At 45.9% G+C, this 22928-nt stretch overlaps 1 protein-coding gene across 1 annotated transcript in view; it reads right to left on the reverse strand.

Moving 5' to 3' along the window:
• Nucleotides 1-13287: 13287 nt before the first annotated feature.
• DPH1 (diphthamide biosynthesis 1) overlaps nucleotides 13288-22928 on the reverse strand; it is a 128737-nt gene continuing 119096 nt past the window's right edge. The window contains exons 8-10 of the mRNA XM_075593078.1: nucleotides 19974-20141; nucleotides 18322-18456; nucleotides 13288-14099 (exon numbers count right to left, since the gene is read on the reverse strand). Of these exons, the coding sequence (XP_075449193.1) occupies nucleotides 14001-14099; nucleotides 18322-18456; nucleotides 19974-20141 (402 nt within the window). The 3' untranslated portion in view covers nucleotides 13288-14000. The remainder of the gene's footprint in view (nucleotides 14100-18321; nucleotides 18457-19973; nucleotides 20142-22928) is intronic.

Consider the following 22928-nt stretch of genomic DNA (forward strand, 5'->3'; position numbering starts at 1 on the left):
GATATTGATGAGGGTGTATAGAACTCGGTCATTTAAAGATGGTGCCGGAGCGGGTGCGGCAAAAAGTCAAATGGCAGAGCTCGGTGGCGATTTTAGAATGTTGCACTTACCTTTTTGCTGCCCTGGCCTTCTCCTCTTTCAGCGTCCCAACGTTACGTAATGAGGCATTTCCATGACAACGGACGGTGCATCACGTTGTCATGGTAACATGTCACCATTTTATGCCGCGATACTGCAGGAGGGTCTGCCAGGGCACGATAATGTCTCGGTCTGGCTCCTGGGCCCACACACAAGTACACACGTACCACACATACTATATGGTTTAGCCGGTACAGTCCCAGTTCTTTGGCCTCTGTCACGACTTTTTGGGGTGCTGTCCCGGTTTTCTATCCCGCTGGCCATGCATGTACGATCGGCATTTGCCGGCTGCCCACAAACAAGAGACACATAGAAAGTGTAAATCACTTGCGACAAAACATTTGCAGAGCTTCAAACTTTCTTAGGTTTTCATCTCCAGGGAATATGATAGATGGATATGGACAAACTAGTCTTCATCAAGGAACCCCCCAGGCCTCCCAGTGAGACCTTGGTCCTGGGACATGGCTGGAATACGATTTTGACATGCTCTCTACTTTCAAAGTCTGTGTTGTTCTACTGTTTTCAGTTCAAGGTTCAAATTGTAATGTTTAAATCACACCGGGTTATATCGCTCCTTTAGGTTTCATCACAGGAGCCTCATCATATCAAAACCTCAAGTAACAGACAGCCCCCGATTCTTACGCCCAAGGGGCACTGAAATAGCTAAGAAACCTCTCCACCACGGTTAAATTAGTTCAGTTTGTTTCATGGAATATGGGTGGAATTAATTCCTGGTAAAGAGGAAGAAGGTCCTGAGTCACTTAAAGAGATTGGGAGCGGATATGGCCTTCTTACAGGACACGCATCTTACAGTACACAGAACATGCAAAACTCATTGGAGAATGGGTACAGGCTGGATTCTATGCATCTTATAAGAAACAGTGGGTAGCAATTCTGTTAAAAAATGGAACATCAGTTGGTTTAAAAGCCAAGAAGCTGACCCAGATGGGAGATGGCTAATTATTCAAGGGACCTTGTTTAATGAAGCAATAACTTTGGTGAACATCTATGCACCCAATTCTTACTGTAGCAAGTTCTTTGCCACTTTGATGGGCAAGTTAGCAGCAGTTTCAGGCAACCGTCTAATCTTAGGAGGGGACCTAAACTCGATAGACAACCTCTATTTGGACATAATGTCAATCTCCCCCAATAACGGTAACGGGAAAAGGAATAGACTCCCTTAACAATCTTTTGATATCCATTTTGTTAAAAAAAATAGTTTTGCCTGGTTGACCCTTGAGGGTCCATTCACCCTTTAGAAAGGGACTACAATTGCTTGTCTATGGCGCATAAAACGATGGCTGGGCTAGACTACTTCTTTGTACACTCATCCCTTTTCTCAATGGTCAAGGACGCTAATATTTGCCTATCTGACTATGCTCCAATCTGGTTTACTATGAGCATAGATGGAAAATCGGCAATTAATAGCAGTTGGTCCTTCCCATCCAGAATGCTCAACAACCCCCAGTTTTGGGGTCATTATCCAAACTGGCAGTCGCCGTATATAGAGGATAACATTGCTGGGAACCTGTCAAAGGGTGGCTTGGATAACTCAACAGGGCAGAAACCCATGACTTGTTTGGTAATTATGAATCTGAAAAAGCCTTCACTATGATAGCTTGGACACATCTATTCAATACCAGGAACCTATTTGGGATTAAGGGAGGTTTTGATCGGCTATTGAAACCTTATAGTGACCCGCTTGCCGGAATCGTTACTAGCTCAGGGACGTTGGAATGGTTCAGTCTGCAGGGAGGTACCAGACAAGGTTCTCCTCTTTCCCCTCTCTTGTTCAACATTACATTGGAACCCTTGGCTATTGCCTTGAGGGAAATTGTCATACATATGTTCACAAAAACTTAAGTTGGCATTTTATGTGGATGATTTGATACAGTATTGTTCATTACGAACCCTTAAAGGACAGTCCCAGAGATTTTTAACTTAATCTCACAATTTCACTCCTTTTCAGGCTATAAAATAAATTTTCAGGAATCTGAGATCTTCTGGTTAAGAGGAGATGATGTAGATCCTGAACCGGGAGAAATAACTTTTACAGTACCAAAGGATTTCATGAAGTATCTAAGCATTGTTGTTCCTTGTAACCTCTCAAAATTATATGCGCTAAATTTAAAACCCATCATAGTCAAGATCCAAAAAGATTTAGACTATTGGAACACACTCCCACTATCCCTATTTGGTAGGATTGTCCAACTTAAAATGAACGCCTTCCCCCAGCAAATATACCCGTTACAGAATGCTTCCTCTGCTAATAAAGCGTAAGGACATCTCCCTTATTAACAAGATTTTTTCAGACTTTGCATGGCGGAGGAAAAGGCATAGCATCAAGATTGACAGACTGTGGGCGGATAAAGATAGGGGAGGGACCAACTTCCCTAATGTAGGAGATTTCAACCTGGCCTGTTTAACCCGATATGTAAGAGCTTGGCTCTATAATCTGTCAGTTTACTCAAATAATGGTCTAGAATCTGCCATGGTAAAACCTATATCATTGGCTTATCTGCCTCACGCCCCCCCCCCCCCCCCCCCTAGCATCTACTGGAATATGTATATTAAAAAAACAAAAACAAAAAACAATATGTTTTAGGACTCCATCAGGGCTTGGAAAAGGCTTAGGAAAATACTTAAAATTAGTCCTAATTACTCATTGTCTGCCTTTCAGAGGATACCCGGATCTCCCGGCAGGAGATATGCATGAAGCCTATGAGCTATGGGAGAGGGCTGGTCTGGTCTCCATTTACGATTTCATTGAGAAACTGGATAAGCGCATCCCTACATACGAAGATGTCAGGGGAATATTCTCTGCCAAACAAGCATATTTCTACAATGTAGACATTATATTTCTCATATTGAATCTTCTGCTCCCAACTTTGACCAGTTTCAAGAAACTAACTTGGATATCCTTTTAAGAGATTCAGTTAAGAATGGGTTCTCCGCGTCTTTAGGGCCAAACGTGCTTCAAGAAGAAAGAGGAACTGGCGCATCAAAAACATTACTAGAGAGATGGAGTAAGGATTTTGCAGAGGTAGATTGCGAGGCTAAGTTTAAGGGCTATAACACAGTGAAGAAATTTACACTCAACAGATTTTTTGAGAGAACTACGTCTCAAGTTTCTTCCCAGGACCTTCAGCTCTTCATTGATCTATAGCAAATTGCAACCAGACTCAAATGGCAATTGCCTAAAATACAAACATCCAAGGGCAGATTTCGTGCACTGTGTATGACACTGCTGGAAAATTAAAACCTTCTGAGGAAAGGTAGTTGGAGACATCAGCAGACTTTGACACGGCACTGATATTGTTTGGAGACATCTATCGAGCCAAACAACTCACAGACTAAAAACAGCCTACATGGCCTAATAATTTTGATGGCAAAGAAGGCCTTGATGATAAACTGGCTAAACGTGATACCTCCCAATATCGGGCAACTGGAGAACCTTCTGTTCTTAGCGCTGTCCACTGAACGGACGGATGCCTCTATGGATAAAGATGTAAGGAGCAGTACATTTCTTAGAAAATGGAAACCATTCATTGTGAAACTACCTTTAGAAACGAGAGCGTTTATCATTAAGCCATTCGAATGCACGAAGGAATTTGCAGAGGCCAGATTGAGACACGAGTAGTAGAAATATTCTTTTCATGCCATTTTCATCCTATCCAGACATACACGTCTCATGGTTTCTCTTTTGTTTCTACTTATCGTAGGCTTTCACTCACCTTTCCCTGAGGAGGCTGTCCGGAGGTCTTGATAAGTATGTCCTGTGTGTTCTCACACATAAGAGGTGTCACCAGTTTGTGTGTAACGGAAGAATGTTCATTCTAACATCTGCATAACTGCACCCAGCCTGCACGGATCCAGCCCCTTGACAAGGTATGTAACACTGAGCAAAGCCTTGTATATAGCCAACTGATGTAAACTCCTTTAGAGTCGGACATGGAGGGTTACAGACTTGATTGATTTTTTTTTAAAGGGTATCAATAAGCTACATTTAACTCAGTCCTAAGTTCGTTCAATTTTGTCTTAGGTTGGAGTGACCCTTAGAAAGAGGTGCTGTAAACTTCAGTGGCGTGTAGACTAGTTTCATTTTATGACCGTCTCACTTAGGCCTAGATTCACAGAACTCTGATAAGTCAGGGAACATAGTTAAAACAAGATTGGAAGTTATATTCCTTGAGTTAATATTGTACCCTCAGAGTTAATTCTATGCAACGTCCGAAGCGCATCTCATCAGAACAGGCTAAACAAGACATTATTGTGGCGTAATGTTGGGTTATCTGTCCATAACGTAATATTGCGCCAGTCTTGACCTTACGCCGACCCAGACTCTAAAAATCGGGCCAGGTTTGATCGGCAGACATGTCGCGGCTCCATGTCGCGGCTCCATGCAAAGAAACAGCCAAAAAATGACAACATTGCAGGATTTGGTGCTTAACAGTGTAGAAACACTGCAAAGGCCCGATTTCAGTCTCTGGACGTGAGTAAAGCCAAGTTCAGGTAGGAACTAACGTTAAGGCTAGTGGTAAACTTAACAGACTGCAGGTCAGGTTTTCAGGATATCTTCAGCACAGGTGATTCAATCAGTCCCAGCTTCAGCACAGGTAGCTCAATCAGAGGATCAGTCTTTGACTGAGCCTCTGATTGAGCCACCTGTGCTGAAGCTGGGGTATCCTAAAAACCTGACCTGTTGGTGGGGGGTGGGGGGTGGGGGGTGGGGGGTGGGGGGCTTGAGGACTGGAGTTAAGCACGCATCATTTGCACATCATCACTAATGTCTGTCACCGTTAGTTCAATGCTCTCTTCAGTTGAAAACACGACAATGCTCGTGGCCTTTTTGGATCGTTACTCTTAACGTGACGTTTAAGTAGCTTAATGTTTTAGGGCACCGGGGCCTAACTTCGGTCACTGGACCTTGACAGCACCATGCGCCAAAGCAAACATACACTGATTTAGGTTTAATTGCTTATTGAGATTATAGATTCATTTGGGAATCTTGCAGTACATTCTACTGTGGATAAATATTTATTGTGGGGGGCTCTAGGACACCAGTCCAAATGTAAAAAAAAAAAATCACAATTCTCTTTTTCTCTTTGTGCTCATAGCAAAAGAATATGTTGGTCTTTTATCCTTATTTAACCTGGGCTGAAGGAGTGGCACTGTTAGAAAATACACTGACTCGGAGTTTGAAGCAGGGGAACTTGGTTCAAAGGCCGGTGTGACTTTGTCACATCACTTTATCTCCCTGCCCTCAGGCACCCAAAAATAGATTGTACTTGCACAAATTCTATGTACAGCACTGTGCATATGGTCACCGCTATACAAGAAGCGCTATGTACATTAATGGCGCTATATAAATAAAGACATGCATACATACAAGAAAAAAACTATTATCTCCTGCCCACTGAGCTGCAGAATGTTGGTGACTTCTAAATAAAGGACCATAATATCCTCCTTACTGCAACTTTGACATTTGTACGGCTTTTCCCCATCTCACTTGTGTATGACCGACTAGGTAAGCAGCATGGATTGAATACTCTGCAATACAGGTAGTCCTCACTATCCAACGTTTCACTTTACAAGAATAGCATATCCAGCGCTTTACAATGCAACCCTACGGGACGTTTTTCGACGCCTGAATGCGTTATCCATCGCTCACTGCCACTGATTAACATGGGACTCACTTTACAACGGTTTCACTATCCAACGCTACTTCCAGAACGGATTCCGGTGGATAACCGAGGACTGCCTGTACTTGTCACGATGGAGTTTAAAGTTAAGTCTTGGTCGAAATTTACAAAACGTTGAAGTAAGCATAGGTTGAGTTTGGAAACATATGACATATGCTAGAAACCCTGTTCAAATCCGGAGAGCTTTCACTTTATTTTAAATCCAATTTGTGATGCCAAGAGATTGTGCGACGTGGTCAATGTATGAATATGGGGATAATAAGGGTACGTACCTTTACTCCAGACCGGACATTACAGAAGTGGACTCCAGCAAATAAAAGGGACCGGGTGTGCTCATCAACACTTACTATTCAAGCAACCAAATGCCCATATCTAGTAAGGGCAGTCTTAATTTGCAAAGGTACGTAGAAAAGCACAATTAGGACAACAACTACTGTAGATCACATATGCAATTACTCTACATCAGTTAGAGTGTCAGCTCTTCGGGGCAGATTACATTCCCAAAATGTTTACATTTATGTATTGCACTTTTTCCAAATTGTAATATTTTCCCCCGTATTAGGTTTTGTATATTTCCTCTATAAAGCTCCACTTGCGCTATGTAAATGCAAATATAATACAAGACAACACGAAAGGCTTGTTAAAAACAGCAAAACTAGGTTCTCTTTAAAAAAAATCAGATTTAATTTTTTATTCCCAATATATTGCTAGATCGTGTAAATCTGTCCTGGTTGAGCCTCCCAGAAATTTGGTAGCCTTAAGTACCATGTTCAGTACTATGATCAGAATCGCTGTTGCACAAATTAGTAAAAAAAATTAAGACCAAAAGCTGATGTTTAATGGAATGTCTTTGGCTCAAGTGTTGTTTAATCCTTTCTGTGCCAACATGCCAAGGCACAGAGATCACACGTCTGTACCCGCTGCTCTGGTTTTCCTGATTGGCAGAGAAGATTCTCCTCCGACTGTACATTCAGATAGTTGTGGCAGCGAAAGGGCAGAAACTCATGTTTAGCAAATGTCAATTTTTTAAAAATGATATTTTAATATTTAATACCACTTTTATTAGTCACTTATTAGTAGCCTTAGCTGGTGTAGGGTAAGTTTAGGAGGATACATGCAGCTCCTACTGGCGTCACCCGTATAGCATTTTTTCTGTTCCGTTGGGTCCTTTATGAATACACTTGGAAGGCCATCAACGGCTTTAAGCGGACTCATCGGAAATTAACGAGAACACCATGGAACAGAGGACGCATGCGCTAGAACCAGATGACATCCGCGGGAATAAGAAATATCGCGATATCAGCAGCGGTAACCAGACCAGCGTGGGACTAGATTAATCTGGGACAGGGGATTTAGTGCACTATTAAGACTGGACCCCGGAGGATCGGACACGTGCCATTTTCTTGATAAAAAGGAAAAAAAGAGAGATCCAGCGCATGCCTTATCACTTGAAAAAGACCTGTTGGTCGAAACGTCGTGTGGCACAATAAATTCATTATCTTGAAATCCGTGGAGCGCTGGATCTCTCTTTTTTCCTCAGTGTACTTTGGAATTTGCCTGGCAGGTACTTCCTTGAACCAATAAAATAAACGGAGGATACCTGGCGCTTAAAGAGTCACTGTGTCCTTTTGAAAACAGTCCAGTCTTTAAAGAGTGTCTCAAAGTCCAAAACTTGAAGTGGATTGCTGTAGTTTTTCTTCACTGCTGCAGCTCTTCAATACACCTGAAATTGATACAAGGGTACACCATTGCGCAGTACTACTGATGTTGGATGTTAACCCCTTACTAACAACTTCCCCAGTGTGGACTGAATACACTTACAGGAGTGTTTCTTTCAGGATACAGTGGAGACAATCTGTGCTTTATTCCCTTTCCGTTCTTATACACCACGAATCTCCTGGGTGCTTCCTTTGTCTCTTGGGATTTCGTGATTCCCAGAATCCCCCGAACTCCACGAGCCCCCAGACAAGGATTTGAACAATAACAATAACAAACAAATGGGGTCACAAATTTAATTATAAAAAACGGCTTCAACAAGCCTATAAAACGGCTGGTAAACCTGCACTAAAAACAACGGATGATTTACTCACATGTACTCACATATGTACATGCATAACAACACTTCGTAAGGATGCCGTTGAGTAAATCATCCGTTGTTTTTAGTGCAGGTTTACCAGCCGTTTTATAGGCTTGTTGAAGCCGTTTTTTATAATTAAATTTGTGACCCCATTTGTTTGTTATTGTTATTGTTCAAATCCTTGTCTGGGGGCTCGTGGAGTTCGGGGGATTCTGGGAATCACAAAATCCCAAGAGACAAAGGAAGCACCCAGGAGATTCGTGGTGTATAAGAACGGAAAGGGAATAAAGCACAGATTGTCTCCACTGTATCCTGAAAGAAACACTCCTGTAAGTGTATTCAGTCCACACTGGGGAAGTTGTTAGTAAGGGGTTAACATCCAACATCAGTAGTACTGCGCAATGGTGTACCCTTGTATCAATTTCAGGTGTATTGAAGAGCTGCAGCAGTGAAGAAAAACTACAGCAATCCACTTCAAGTTTTGGACTTTGAGACACTCTTTAAAGACTGGACTGTTTTCAAAAGGACACAGTGACTCTTTAAGCGCCAGGTATCCTCCGTTTATTTTATTGGTCCTGTATGCAAATTGAGATATTTGCTTTGTGGGAAACCTTTGGCAGCTTTTACCTATTGTTAATCACAGTTGGTTTTGTTCACGTGTATGTCACACATTTATAGGTGTAGCGCTTGAGTTAGGGTATCACAACATTTTATTTACTTCCTTGAACCAGCAGCACCGGTAAACTGTATGTATTTATTTATATATTGTGGTGTGCAGCCTTAAACCCCTTTACATTTTCTTGATAAAGGCTGCATAGACAGCCAAAATGTCGATTTATCTTTTGGCTTGAATAAATTAGTTTATATTGGCAATCCAGTTTCCTTCATTCTCTTGATTTCTATAAGGATCTCCCAACATGGCCACCGAAGCAGGACGTCTGCCTCTACCAACATGGCCGCCGAAGGAGGTCAGCCTCATTCTGGATCTATTGCCTGCACCTGCCTTCTCCCTTTATAAGGCTTCATTCCTCTCTACTTGCCTGTGCAAGGCTCAGTTTTCCTGTACTCTCGCTGAAGCCGTGTCCTGCCCGTTTACCGTTCTACCTTGCCTTGACGATCCTGCCTTCTCAAGCCCTGACCTCGGAACTGTGACCACGATTATCCTCCTCTCTCCTGCCCTGACCTTGGACCTCACTATTCTACTCTTCCGGATTCGGATCCCAGCTACAGGTTGGTCTCTATTCTCCACCTCTGCCTAGCGTGTCTGTCTCCTGGACAGTACACAGCAACATACGTGACTGTAACACTTTCTTAGCGAATGTCCCAAACACCAAAACAGGTAACCAAAAATGTTCGAAGATGTCAACCTCTAAGGATGGAAATCGGTGAGATTTGGTGCTGGGACCAAAATCGAATAATTTTTTTTTTATGGAAAAGTTCTCATTTTTAGCAGGGACATCAATGAAACCTAAAAGTTGTTGATGCTAAAAAAAAAAACCCAGTGAGACTGACCCCAAATCAGAAACAATTGATGAGTTGGCATATGGTTTAATTTAATCAATACCGCTTAAACAAATACGTTTTTCTGCTGGGGAACATCAAATTGGACAAATGGGTCTTGAAATGAATCAGAATCCTAGCAAGTCTCTTTCGGTGCACTGCAATATTCCATTACGCAGCTTCCTAGTGTCAGAGAATGTTGGTCCTACTCATTTCAATGGAACTGATCTCTTCCCCAGCACTGAGAAGCAGTTCACAGCTTATTGAATCAAGAGCTTTTGTGGTTTACACAGATGGGGAGGGGTTGGAAGGATTTGTGGGCATGAAGAGTAGGCAGTAAAGATTAACTAAGGCAATCAACCTTCAATTATTACATTTAAAATTCCAAAGAAAAATGCTTTGCTAGTTATAAAACACCACTGTAAAGAAATCCATTAATATGCTATAAAAGTGCATAGTTTTATTGCTGAAATTATAAATATTCAACGATTTTTTAAACTCAGTTGACATGGGTGATAATGTGATAACTGAATGAACAGGATGAAGAATTTCCAAATGGGGTTGGCAGACTTGCATCGCTTTCCCATCACACAAGGCTTTCTCTGTACTGCGGCTCTTCCAATACAAAGGGAGGAACACCGTTGAGGTTGGTTTAATTTGAAAAAATAATCTAATGTAATGGGATTGTTATGGATCACCCTGAAACAGGAGAAAAGTTAGGAAATTCAGAGTTACGGATCTCTTAACATAGTTCTAGAATTCTCGTGACAATGGAAGCCTATATATTTGATACTAGCTGATATACCCGGCGTTGCCCGGGATGTAATGTTCCCACTCCTCTCTCTCTCTCTCCCCCCCTCTCTCTTCCCCTGTCCGGTCCCCCCCCCCCATTTACAGGTCCGGTGAGTGAGAGAGGCAGCGGGCGGGAAGCGGCGGGTTGGCACGAGTGCGGCGGCCAAGAGGCAGCATGAGTGCGGCAGCCGGGAGGCGGCGTGAGTGCGGCGGGGTGGTGAGTGCGGCGCAGGGGTGAGAGGCGGTAGGCAACGGGTTCTGCTGAGTGCGGGTCGGTCCTGAGGCGCACGCGGGGTGTGTGTGGTGTGACTGTCACGGCCTGCGTAGGCGTGGCATCACCCCACCCCGCAGGCCAATGAGCTGTGGCCGTCCGCCGGCCAATCACAGGGGGCACAAATACACACAAAACATTATTTCAGTTATATATATATATATAAACACAGGGGGTAAGAAAATGAACCAGTGATCCATAACTCCGCATTATCAAACTAGTGTCTACAGCAGAGGTGACCAATTCCAGTACAGGTAGTCCTCGCTTTACGACGTTTCGATTTACGTTGGATGCGTTTTATGACGGCGCATAATGCAGTCTAAAAACTCATTATCCGCCTCGGTTTTCGTGCATCCGACGGAAACCGCCGCCTGATAACATGGGTCCTGCTTTCCAACTGACTCGTCTCCGACAAGGGTTTGCGGGACGAATTGTGTCGGAAAAGCGAGGACTACCTGTACTCAAAGGCCACCAACCGGTCAGGTTTTCAGGATATCCACGCTTCAGCACAAGTGGCTCAGTGCTGAAGCAGGGATATCCTTAAAACTTGACCTGTTGGTGGCCCTTGAGAACTGGAGTTGGCCACCCCTGGCATACAGAATTGGTGGGCAACAGGTGGCATGGGGGCCGCATTTGGCTTTATCTGCATCCCCAACTGCTGGACACCCCAGCAGCAGCCACTCTCCCTCTCTTCCCAGTGCAAAGGCTCTGGAGATGTTGCTGGTGGGGATAGTAGCTTCCTCTCGCTCCCTCAGCTGCCTAATGACCATGCTCATCACAAGTGCCAAGAGTAAAGAGAGGAGTGGGACAGTATTCAAAGTGCCGGCATTAAGAAGCTGTCTGGAGGGGGCAGGGAGAATCTCCTGCCCACGGCTCCAACATCCCTTCTACCTTTACTCCATATATATTTGTGGGTAATGTGCGACCTTTGAGATATCATGTTGCCTACCACTGGTCTATAGGTTTAAAGGAGAACCATTTTATTTTTTTTAACTCTTTATTGTAATTTGTAGGTATTTGTTATTTACATTTCCTTGCTGGGCACCAAACAACAAAATGTGAAACCAACCAAGGATTTCTTGCACTGGAAACTCCCCTGCAGAGTATTTGGATATCTGGACACTGCTCTTGTCGTAGAGTTGCCACAGAGCTCCTGCTCATCCAGGGCAGGTTCTGAAATTCAGGACGGTTGTTGAAAGAGGCCAAACACGGCTGCAGCTTTCTTTCTCTTTTATTATGATCAAGTGGCTCCCCAAGGACATAGTCAGCCACATTGGACTTTTACAACAACCAATTCAGGCTTCAAAACTTGGGCCGGGAAAGGTGATCAAGAACCAGGTTGGATTACACCTAGAAAAGTCATGGCCTAAAAGTGTACTGTACATGTGGAAAACCTTCCGACACCAGCTACTGCTCTATGAAATTTCGGTTAACTCCATCTAGCGGTTTTTATTTTTTTACTTCATAAAGGTAAAAAAACAAAACAAAAAAAAAAAAGTTAAACTATTGTTCATGTTCCCCTTTTAAAATTGAATGCTACATTTTTATCAAACCTCTTCCTCTGCGGCCCAATCTCACCCCAGTCACAGCCCATTCACACATTCTAAGCCTCAAAAAAAATAAAATCTTTTTTACACATTAAATGGTACAGTAGTTCAGTGTTTTTCAACCGGGGTTCCTAACAACCCCACAGGGTTCCCTGTAATTTTCAGGTCATTTGAAAATTGTAACAAATACAGAAGAATTTACTATGCATCTGATCTCAGACGCGCTATAAGAGAGGGTTGGGGTTCCTTACAATGCATCTGATCTCAGACGCGCTATAAGAGAGGGTTGGGGTTCCTTACAATGCATCTGATCTCAGACACACTATTAGAGAGGGTCGGGGTTCCTTACAATGCATCTGATCTCAGACGCGCTATTAGAGAGGGTTGGGGTTCCTTACAATGCATCTGATCTCAGACGCGCTATTAGAGAGGGTTGGGGTTCCTTACAATGCATCTGATCTCAGACGCGCTATAAGAGAGGGTTGGGGTTCCTTACAATGCATCTGATCTCAGACGCGCTATTAGAGAGGGTTGAGGCTCCTTAACCACAAAAAGGTTGAAAACCACTGACTAGGCTGACACATAACCAAGTTTGACCATAGTGTACGTAGGGTTTAAAAATAAATCTTCCAATGTACATTATATTATCACCACACTGTGAATGCCTATTCCAAAGAGTTTGCAATCACTGGTTTAATAAAAATGCAAGTTGTAAAGAGTTTACGATCCAACTCAGAAACCAGAAGCACTTTTTCCCCCTCTACTGCTTCTATACTGTGCAGAGTAAGGCCGCGATTATAGTGGCCGCGCGCGCCGCGAACAAAAGGCCGTACCTCTATGAGGTCGGCCATAGCCCGCGCCACCAAGCGCACCATTTTTGAAAATACAAGTTCATTTGTTTGTTTTTTTCCGCGCGGCGGCCGCATCATGTGATCGTTTCAGCCAATGAGGGCGAACCGCTCACGCGACGTCACTGCCCCCACCTCCAGGTCGCCCTTCAGCCTAGTGTATGTTTCGCGCGCGTGACGTCACGCGCTTGGTCGCGCGCACACCGCAACTATAACCGCGGCCAAAGATCACACGGTGGCCGGTGCTTTAACTGCGTCACTCCCGCCGGGACTTTGCCACCCGTTGTCCACCGCCTCTGCATTAAAGGTGTTCATTACAAGGCGGCTTCTCACGGGTTTACGGCTGTAGTAGAACGGTCACTTCTAGCCATCTTTACTAGTTACAACAAAGGGGGGTGGGGGGAGGCGAAAATACAGTTTTGCATTTATTGTTAAAAAAAAATGAAGTCATTTGAGTCCACATGATTAGGTGTGTGACCCGTTTCAGGCATTATTATGCATCTGCTGTTTGTTGTGTATTCTCTCTCTCTGCTTCAATCAGTGTAACACCCTCCTCCTCCTCCTCCTCCTCCTCCTCCTCCCCGAGCTCGGCTCTCCCCTGGATAGAAGCTGCAGGCACAGTGATTGCTGGGCCTTTTCCAAGGCACATTCAAGTCTGTGATCCCATCCCAGAGACGCTGTGGGTCTCCACGCGGGGGGTGATTGGCTCTCACAGGAGGGGATGCGCTGCAGTCAGTGCTAGCAGTGGGGGCCGCATGGGCTCTGTTCCCTCATCGCCCAGGCAACAGCAGGAGGGGGAGCTTGCAACTCAGGCAAGCCCTCATTAAGCAGGGTTTTTAATTAGCGGCAGCTGCTACACGGCTCAGGAAACCCCGAGACAGGAACGGAGGTGGCAGGCGGGCCCGACCTGAACCCCCCCTCCTCCTCCTCTCTGCTACACAGAGCGCTGGAATGGGATGAGGTGCTGGAGCGATGCTCTGCGCGCGTCTGCAGATGCAAAGGGGTTGATGGAGAGATACGGAGCTGTTAGTGGAGTGACGCTTCTCAGGTCTACGGAGAGGACGCGCGGTTTGGCTGTCAGGCCCTTTGCGTGTCTCGGAGGGGGGCACACGGTCTGCACACCGGTCACTTGGTTCGCCTCTCCCCTTCTTCGTGACACTGGCACCCCACCTGCGGCGTCTTCACACTTCCTTCTGGGGTCCGGGGCTTTCTCGGTCCAGGATTCTAAAGGAAAACGATTAGATTGTAAGCTCTTTGCGGCAGGGACTCCTTCTCCTAAATGTTACTTTTATGTCTGAAGGGCTTCTTCCCACTATGTGTTATTTGTATTTGTTATTCATGATTGTCACGTGTATTACTGCTGTGAAGCGCTATGTACATTAATGGCGCTATGTAAATAAAGACATACACACAAAACAAAATGACCATGTGCTTCATAGTGCCGATATCTGCCCTGCAGTCCCAAATACACAGTGCAAACAGGGGGGGATAGGTCCCGGCACTGAGATTTGGGATGGAAATAATGGGAAGAAATCTCTTAGCCCTGCCTTGCACCATGATGCAGGCTTCTGTGCCAACGGTGTGACTATTTTTATACTAATGTACATTAGAATAATAATGACAAAAAAGCACGATTAGGGAGAACATAGAAAAATAATACAGTTCAACTCAATGTAACCCTTTCTCTGCCAGGTGGCCCCTTGCTGGTAATCCTAGCACAGGGGTGCCAGAGAGGTGACCCTAGCACAGGGGTGCCAAAGAGGTGACCCTAGCACAGGGGTGCCAGAGAGGTGACCCTAGCCAAGGGGTGCCAGAGAGGTGACCCTAGCACAGGGGTGCCAGAGAGGTGACCATAGCTCAGGGGTGCACACGAGTTGACCCTAGCACAGGGGTGCCAGAGAGGTGACCCTAGCACAGGGGTGCCAGAGAGGTGACCCTAGCACAGAAGTGCCAGAGAGGTGACCCTAGCTCAGGGGTGCAAACGAGGTGACCCTAGCTCAGGGGTGCCAGAGAGGTGACCCTAGCACAGGGGTGCCAGGGAGGTGACCCTAGCACAGGGGTGCCAGGGAGGTGACCCTAGCACAGGGGTGCCAGGGAGGTGACCCTAGCTCAGGGGTGCCAGGGAGGTGACCCTTGCACAGGGGTGCCAGGGAGGTGACCCTAGCACAGGGGTGCCAGGGAGGTGACCCTAGCACAGGGGTGCCAGGGAGGTGACCCTAGCACAGGGGTGCCAGGGAGGTGACCCTAGCACAGGGGTGCCAGGGAGGTGACCCTAGCACAGGGGTGCCAGAGAGGTGACCCTAGCACAGGGGTGCCAGGGAGGTGACCCTAGCTCAGGGGTGCCAGGGAGGTGACCCTAGCACAGGGGTGCCAGAGAGGTGACCCTAGCACAGGGGTGCCAGAGAGGTGACCCTAGCATAGCTGCAGCCAATGATGTTGGTGTGTGGGCACGGATGTCCTTTCCTGGCTCACATTCGCTCTCCCTCCAGTCAGCACAATCTTGCTATGTAACATACTGAATGAGCAAAAGGGAACTACACAAACTCCCAGCTGTTCTTTAGGGGAAAAACATGGAAATCATGCGATGCTTTGTGCTGCACCGCACGTTTATTAGCTTTCCTAAATGAATTTCCCCCTTTAAACAGCACGGGAAAGAGTAACGCAGAAGACACATCTGCATAGCTTCCAATGTAAACAGGTAGGACCTCATCACTCAGAACAAATCTAATTATGAGGTGTAGAAAGGAAAAGCAGAACAGCATAACACCCACTGCCTGACCTGCTGTATGTGCAATATGCCACTGTTAATTGGTAACAGTTTATACGTTTAGAAATACATTTGTATATCAGCAGCGAACGCCAAGGCAAAGGCTGGGAATTAGTGCATTAACTAATGCAGCTCTTATACAGGGACGGACCTCGGTGGATGCCCGAAAGGTTGGAGAGAGGGGTAGGGAGAGTCTGCTCTCCACTGTACTGGTCGCACCTATGGGCAATAGGGTTGGGGAGCGGCTATTCCTTTGGGTCCGGCGTTTGATCGCCTCTCTGGGACTGTGATAGACACAGAATCGTTGGCCAAATACAGCAGGAGGGATAGAGAGCTGCCAATGTAATGGGAATTAATAATAGTGATCATGGCACATGGCCTTCTCGCTAACCTCCGCATCTCCCACTGACTTTACCCATTCTGTGTGTGGGATCCTGCTTGCTTTAAGGCTTTCAAGCAACCCTATCTCTATAGGGGGAGAAAGCCACAGGGCTGCTGGATAGACAATAGGCAGCAGTGTAGTGTGACCCTGGTCCCTGCCCCCTATATGCAGTAGGACACTGGTTCTTGCCCCCTATATGCAGCAGGACACTGGCTTCTGCCCCCTATATGCAGAAGGAGCCTGGCTTCTGCCCCCTATATGCAGAAGGAGCCTGGCTTCTGCCCCCTATGTGAAGCAGGAACCTGGCTTCTGCCCCCTATATACAGTACATCAGGACACTGGCTCCTGCCCCCTATATGCAGAAGGAGCCTGGCTTCTGCCCCCTATGTGAAGCAAGAACCTGGCTTCTGACCCCTATATACAGTACATCAGGACACTGGCTTCTGTCCCCTATATGCAGAAGGAGCCTGGCTTCTGCCCCCTATGTGAAGCAGGAACCTGGCTTATGCCCCCTATATACAGTACATCAGGACCCTGGCTCCTGCCCCCTATATGCAGCAGGGACTTTGTTTCTGTTCCCTTTATATAGCAGCTCCCCGGCTTCTGTTCTCTTTATATAGCAGCACCCTGGCTTCTGTTCCCTTTATATAGCAGCACCCTGGCTTCTGTTCCCTTTATATAGCAGCACCCTGGCTTCTATACCCTTTATATAGCAGCACCCTGGCTTCTGTTCCCTTTATATAGCAGCACCCTGGCTTCTGTTCCCTTTATATAGCAGCACCCCGGCTTCCGTTCCCTTTATATAGCAGCACCCCGGCTCCTCCGCCCTCAAACAGACCAAGCGTCTTGTGTCACCCCTACCCAGCAGGATCTTGGCACCCCGATCCTCTAGAAACCCTAAAAGGATTGTTGAATCTGACCCAGCTGCAGTATTTTCTACTGCTGCTTGTAAGGGACTGGACATTGGCCAAAGGGGGTATTACTTATGTAGCCATGGCTGGTCCAGGTTATACTTCCTGCCCCCTGTCACGTAAGTCCTAGTAGCTACAGGCAGTGGTAGGCTATCCTGTGGGGTTTATCTCTCTCTCCCCCCCCCCCTCCCCTCATGCTGCCTCTCTGGGTGACAGGTGTGGAGGTGAACTGGGTCTGTGTGTAGCCAATCACGGTGCAGACCTTTTGCCCTCCCCCTCTGTGACTTCGAGAGGAAATACTCTAAATTATAGTCAGTTGAGGTTTCCCCCTCCTGGGGTAGAGACGTGCAGTTGAGATCTCCCCTTCCTGGGGTAGAGACGTGCAGTTCAGCTCTCCCTCTCCTGGGGCTGACTGCAGCCAAAGATCTGAACAGAGTGCCAGGCCTCAAGACTGCAAGAAGGCCGGTACCATCCAGAGGTCTGGAACCTATCCTAAAACCCGATGCATAAACTGTAATAACTGCAGTGGCGGCTACAATAAAGGATCCTGTTTTATATACCCCTGCCTAAGTTACAGTCTATTGGGTAGGGGTATACTTGAAGACTGTCATGGTGGGGACTGTCTCCAGTAACCCTGGAGCCTGCTATGACTGGAGGCGTTGCACCAAAGACCGGAATTCAGCCTAAGGATCACAAAAAGCCTGTCCTGTTTCCCCTTACCATCGTGGATGCTCATCTCTCCTGAACCCTCACAGGTAACAAGCACCATGACACCTGTAGCTTTAGCAATATCTCCCAGAGGAAGGGGGGGGGAGGGGGCGGCAACAGTGCTACACAACATTTCTTTTTAGCAATCTGTTCTCTAAAACCAAAAGATGTTCCCAACGGTGGGAAGAATATAATTATACTCTGTGTGTGTTATACTGCAGCAAGTTCATTTCCAGGAAAGGACCCCCTGCACCCCAGCTTTAATGTGAGCTGTAAGTGTCTCTCCACAAGGTGGCGCAATTGGTGCACAGCAAAAGCAACCTGAAAACCTTTGCCGCCTGATACCAGAAACAAGAGTAAAAAGGTGAAGAGAAAAAGGAGAGGGGGCTTATAAGAGAAGGAATACGAAATGAAGGCACAGGCTAAAGGTGCAGGGAGAGAACAAAGAAGATCACAAGATGAAAGTTTAGTTATGGGAGGGGGGAGAGAAGTCACAGCAATGGGTGGGGGGCTGGGAGGTAGAAAAGAGCGAGATGTGGGCACAGGGGAGAGAATTTAGAAGCTGATGCAGCGATACAGATCAGAGCCCGAGAGGCCTATGTCATCAGCACTTCCATGCAGACCGAGAGAGATCTTGTTCTGCTGTCAGCGAGGATGTCAACCAGAGCCTGAACTCACCTGCGTCCGGCGCCCAGTGACACGAGGGGGGCGGTGGGTTTCGTGGTTCACCGTCCACGGGCCCAGAGACTGACTGGCGTAGAAATCCATGGGATATATTTTCTGCCATTCAGCATCCCTCAGGGCCACCGAGGCCTGGAAGACAGGAACAGGATTAAATCACCCAAAACATATTAGACTACAACCCCCCAACCCCCCACCATCTAAACTATATAGAGCAAGTAAAAAAGGGGTTGTCCCAGGGGGCATCCGAACTACGGCCGTAGGAATAAAATATGCATCTGAATACAGGTGGAATGCAACCACTTTCCATGATGAGCATACTTAGAAAACCTCATCCGACTATGGGTCCCTAGGAGAAGTCTGAGTACTAATGATTTCTTCCATTCCTACAAACAGATTACCCTTTTCCACTGTATGTATTGACTTGGCTGTCATTTCTGTACGCATGCGTTTGACAGTGATATGAAACAGACTGGCCCTTTATTTTCAGATATGGCTGGGATCTTATATACATGTCTTTGGTAGATATCTTTCAAGCAAAAACCTATAGACGCTATGCCTGATTGATCAACTCCTAGTCCTTAAAGCAGCAGTCCAAGCTGGCGGTTTTTTTTGTATTTTATTGTTCCCCCCCCCCCCCTTTAATATGTGCATCAATACAAACCCCACAATGATAAGTAATTTGCTAAGTTGCCGATCGATCGGTGAAGATTTGGCTCGGGGGTTCACTAAATGGCTGTCAGTGCAGCAGAAGAGGACCAAAGATGCAAAATTCTGTGGGGAAGATCATGTGTCCAGGCAGTCACTAGATACAATTGGTGCACTGGTAGAGAGGGCAGGGCTAAAAAAGGGGTGTGCCAGAGCCTGTCTCAGAAGAGGAAAGGGATGTGACTTTGTAAATGGTTGCTATAATACAAAAAATGCTCGTTACATTATAATACATTTTTTTAAGTATTTTTTATTAGTACAGAACTGATTTATTATATATATATATATTTTTTTAAAACACACGTAGTATATTGCTTGGTCTGCAGTTTGAAGGAATTTATATCAAAATGTAATTCATTTAATGCATCTATGGATTGCGCCAGGTATTTTGGACACAAAAAAATGAGAGCAAAAATAATGAGGAAAAAGGACACGGAAGACAAAAAGGATGAAGTTGGCCAGTTTGAGAGATTGTTGAATACAGGTATACCCCGCATTAACGTACGCAATGGGACCAGAGCATGTATGTAAAGTGAAAATGTACTTAAAGTGAAGCACTACCTTTTCCCCACTTATCGATGCATGCACTGTACTGCAATCGTCATATACGTGCATAACTGATGTAAATAACACATATGTAACAGGCTCTATAGTCTCCCCGCTTGCTCACAGCTTTGGTACAGGTAGGGAGACAGTATTGCTGTTCAGGACGTGCTGACAGGCGCATGCGTGAGCTGCCGTTTGCCTATTGAGCGAGATGTACTTACTCGCGAGTGTACTTAAAGTGAGTGTCCTTAAACCGGGGTATGCCTGTACACCCATTGGTGACCAATAAGCAGGTCGTACAGAATGCAGGAGTTTAATAGCAATGTCTGAAACTACTGTAAGTACCCAGCATCTGTTATGCCGCACCCCCAGCAATAAGCAATAGAGCGGCTCACCTCATAAGGGGTAAGCAGAGGTCTGGAGAAGGCTGTCCCCCAATCGATGGACAGTCTTGGGCAGGCAACCTGCACCCACCTGGAAATAAAACAGACGAGACAGTCTTCAGCCCTGTTGCTGCTGGAGACCCTGAGCATTGGGTTGCTGGCCCATCCAGTCGGGGAAGGTTAGATATAGGAGGCAGAAGGGACTGTGTGCGATTGGATTTAGAGACACAAGAGTATTTGTGACATAGAAGCTGTAGCACATGGAAATGAAAACCCTTCTGAGCCAGAGTCAAAAGCAGAGTCCATATTAAAACAAACACAAGGGAGTAGGTCCTTTCATTCTACTGGATATAGATTTCAATGGTGGTCTTTCTCCCTCCTAATAGAGGTAAATTAGAATTTTAATCCTAATAGAGATATATTAGTATTTTATCTGGTAGTGTTGGGACTTGCGAACAGGGTCTGCCTTGTCGTGGCTCGCAAGCTTACATTGCTTTGGCCAAAGGGTTAAACTAAATGACCCTTTTTCAAGAGAATATATCAGTATTTTACGGTGTATTTTTATCATACATTGGGCTTCTCTGTCGTTTGTTGTATCTATATTAAAACAGCATCGCAGGACAATACAATCAGATGTGAGATCTAAAGGGCTAATAGGATTTCAGTCTTTAAAACCGGCCGCATTTTAACAACCAGCTAAATATTCTGTTTATAATTTAATGTGACATCCGGATTAGTCCAGTTGCATATACACAAGAGCAATGTTATACCACGTTTGTGGTTTATGAGACCTTTTTAATGGACTATCTGCATTTAATACCAACACAAGCTTTCAGGAGCTAACCTTCTCTCTACATCGGGTCACAAATAATAAGCCTCATTAATGTTCTTAACTTTATTGTTCTAGTTATAAATGTAAACAGTCAAGGGATTTTTTTACCCCTCTTTCTTGTATATTTTCCTCCACCACCACCAATACTTTAAGAACATTTTCGAGATCGGTTTAGATCTCTTACCTGTTAGCTCCTAAAATCTGGTCAGTACTCAATGTCCATTAACAAGGTGTCATAAACAGCAGATTTGTCTTTTCCTTCTTCGTAGCTGTCTATCTTTATTTATATGGCGCCCACAGTATACCCAGCTCTTTACAAAAGAGACAACACAATTTAGGGAATTATAACACAAGAAGTGCACGGTGCAAAATCCGACAATAGGAAAGGAAATCCCTGCCCCGCAGAGCTTACAATCTAAGTGGTATGTTGGGGAGACTTACAGAGACAGCAGGTGAGGGGATAAGTGCAGTAGATGGCAGTGCTTGGCCACAATGGTTGGTAGGAGTGACTGGGGGTGTGGGCAGTAAGCATGAGTGCAGGCTATTGGGATGGTTCATTTAAGAGGTGAGGTTTAAAGTTGGAGTTGAAGGTGGGGAGAGAAGGTGTGTGGTGTATACTGAGTGTGAGGGAGTTCCACAGGTAAGGAGCAGTGAGGGAAAAGGGTTTAAGTAGTAAGCAGTAGAGGTGAAAGGGGTGGAAAGGTTATGGGCAACGTGCAAGAGACGAGCAGGGACATAACAAGAGGTCAAAGCCGCTATGTAGGAAGGAGCAGATGAGTGGAGAGCCTTGAAGGTAATGAGGATACATTTGTAGGTGGTCCAAAACTTTGTATCATGTATCATTTTTTTGATGTAGCACCAACAATGTATGCAGGGCATTACAAAATAGACATGATAATACTGGGACTTTCAGTGTAACATGATAAATGCATCAAACACATGCAAACTAAAGGAATTCCTGCCCTAGAGACTTAACCATTTAAGTCATAAGTTGGGAGACTTACAGAGACATTAGGGAAAGGTGCAGAACAATGCAGCGGACAGCAGCACCTGCCCAAGATTAATGGTAGGTGCCCTCTGTCGGTCTTGGGAGAAGTAGTCAAGATAAGTACCTTAATTCAGGTGGTGCATGTTTTAGGAGAGGTGGCAGAAAAGAGGAGATCAGAGCGCAGGAGACTAGCAGGGGTACAGTGAGAAATCAAATTGGAGATGTAGAGATGGGCAGACGTGTGAAGAGCCGTGGCAGTGAAGTGAAATGGCAGCCTCCCGTTTGAAAACCAGTGACCTTGGGCAAGTCCCTTTGAAGGCGAGGAGAACTTTGTGGGTTCTGATCCGTGACTAAAGGGCTGTGTGGGAAAAGCAAAAGGATCTCTGTTTCAAAGTCAGATCTCCCTCCTAGCTAATCCCTTACAATCCCTTGTAGCTAATCAACATACAGATGGTCCTCGGTATCAGACAGTCGGCGTGCCGATCCGACGCCGGATAATGTATTCTGCTGGACGCATTATCCAACGTCGGAACCGCTTATCCGACTCTCACCGCCGCGGATTAACATGGACCCGCAATCCGATGGTCCTTTATCCGACGGGACGGATTCCGGCGAATAAGCGAGGACCGCCTGTACTCCATACTATTATGCAGCGCGTCACATTCATTTATTTCTGTCGCTTTAAGCCTTTCCGTGCCGGAGCGACTGCAGGGTGCTGGAACCCACAACGCGAAACATTGCAGCACGTCGCCCTGCACGATACTGCTGATGTGAAGCGGCTACTGTAGTCTCGCTTAGCAAGGAATATCAAGACCGATACAGCGAGAGCGCTCAAATACATCACACGTTCTGTACTAGTTCTCACGTAGCAGTCCGCCCCCCCTACCGCTCTTTTGCATGTTTATTTTTTATTCTTTTAACCCTTTGGGGGCCCCCAGGGAAGAAGTCACAGTGCCATGGGGTCTGACACTCTAGGGGCCCTTTTTGTGTCCTTTTCCCCCCCAGGGGAGATCGCACCTGGCGCCCCCTATGGAAAGCAGATCAGAAACGCAGGGGGATGGAACCGGAGGAGCCGTCCACTTCGGTTTCCGGATTAAGGGAAGGAGCGGCCACGTGATCGTGATGTGCCGGAGGCGCCGTGGCACCA

The sequence above is a fragment of the Ascaphus truei genome, chromosome 3, assembly GCF_040206685.1.
Source record: "Ascaphus truei isolate aAscTru1 chromosome 3, aAscTru1.hap1, whole genome shotgun sequence".
NCBI classification, from domain to species: Eukaryota; Metazoa; Chordata; class Amphibia; order Anura; family Ascaphidae; genus Ascaphus; species Ascaphus truei.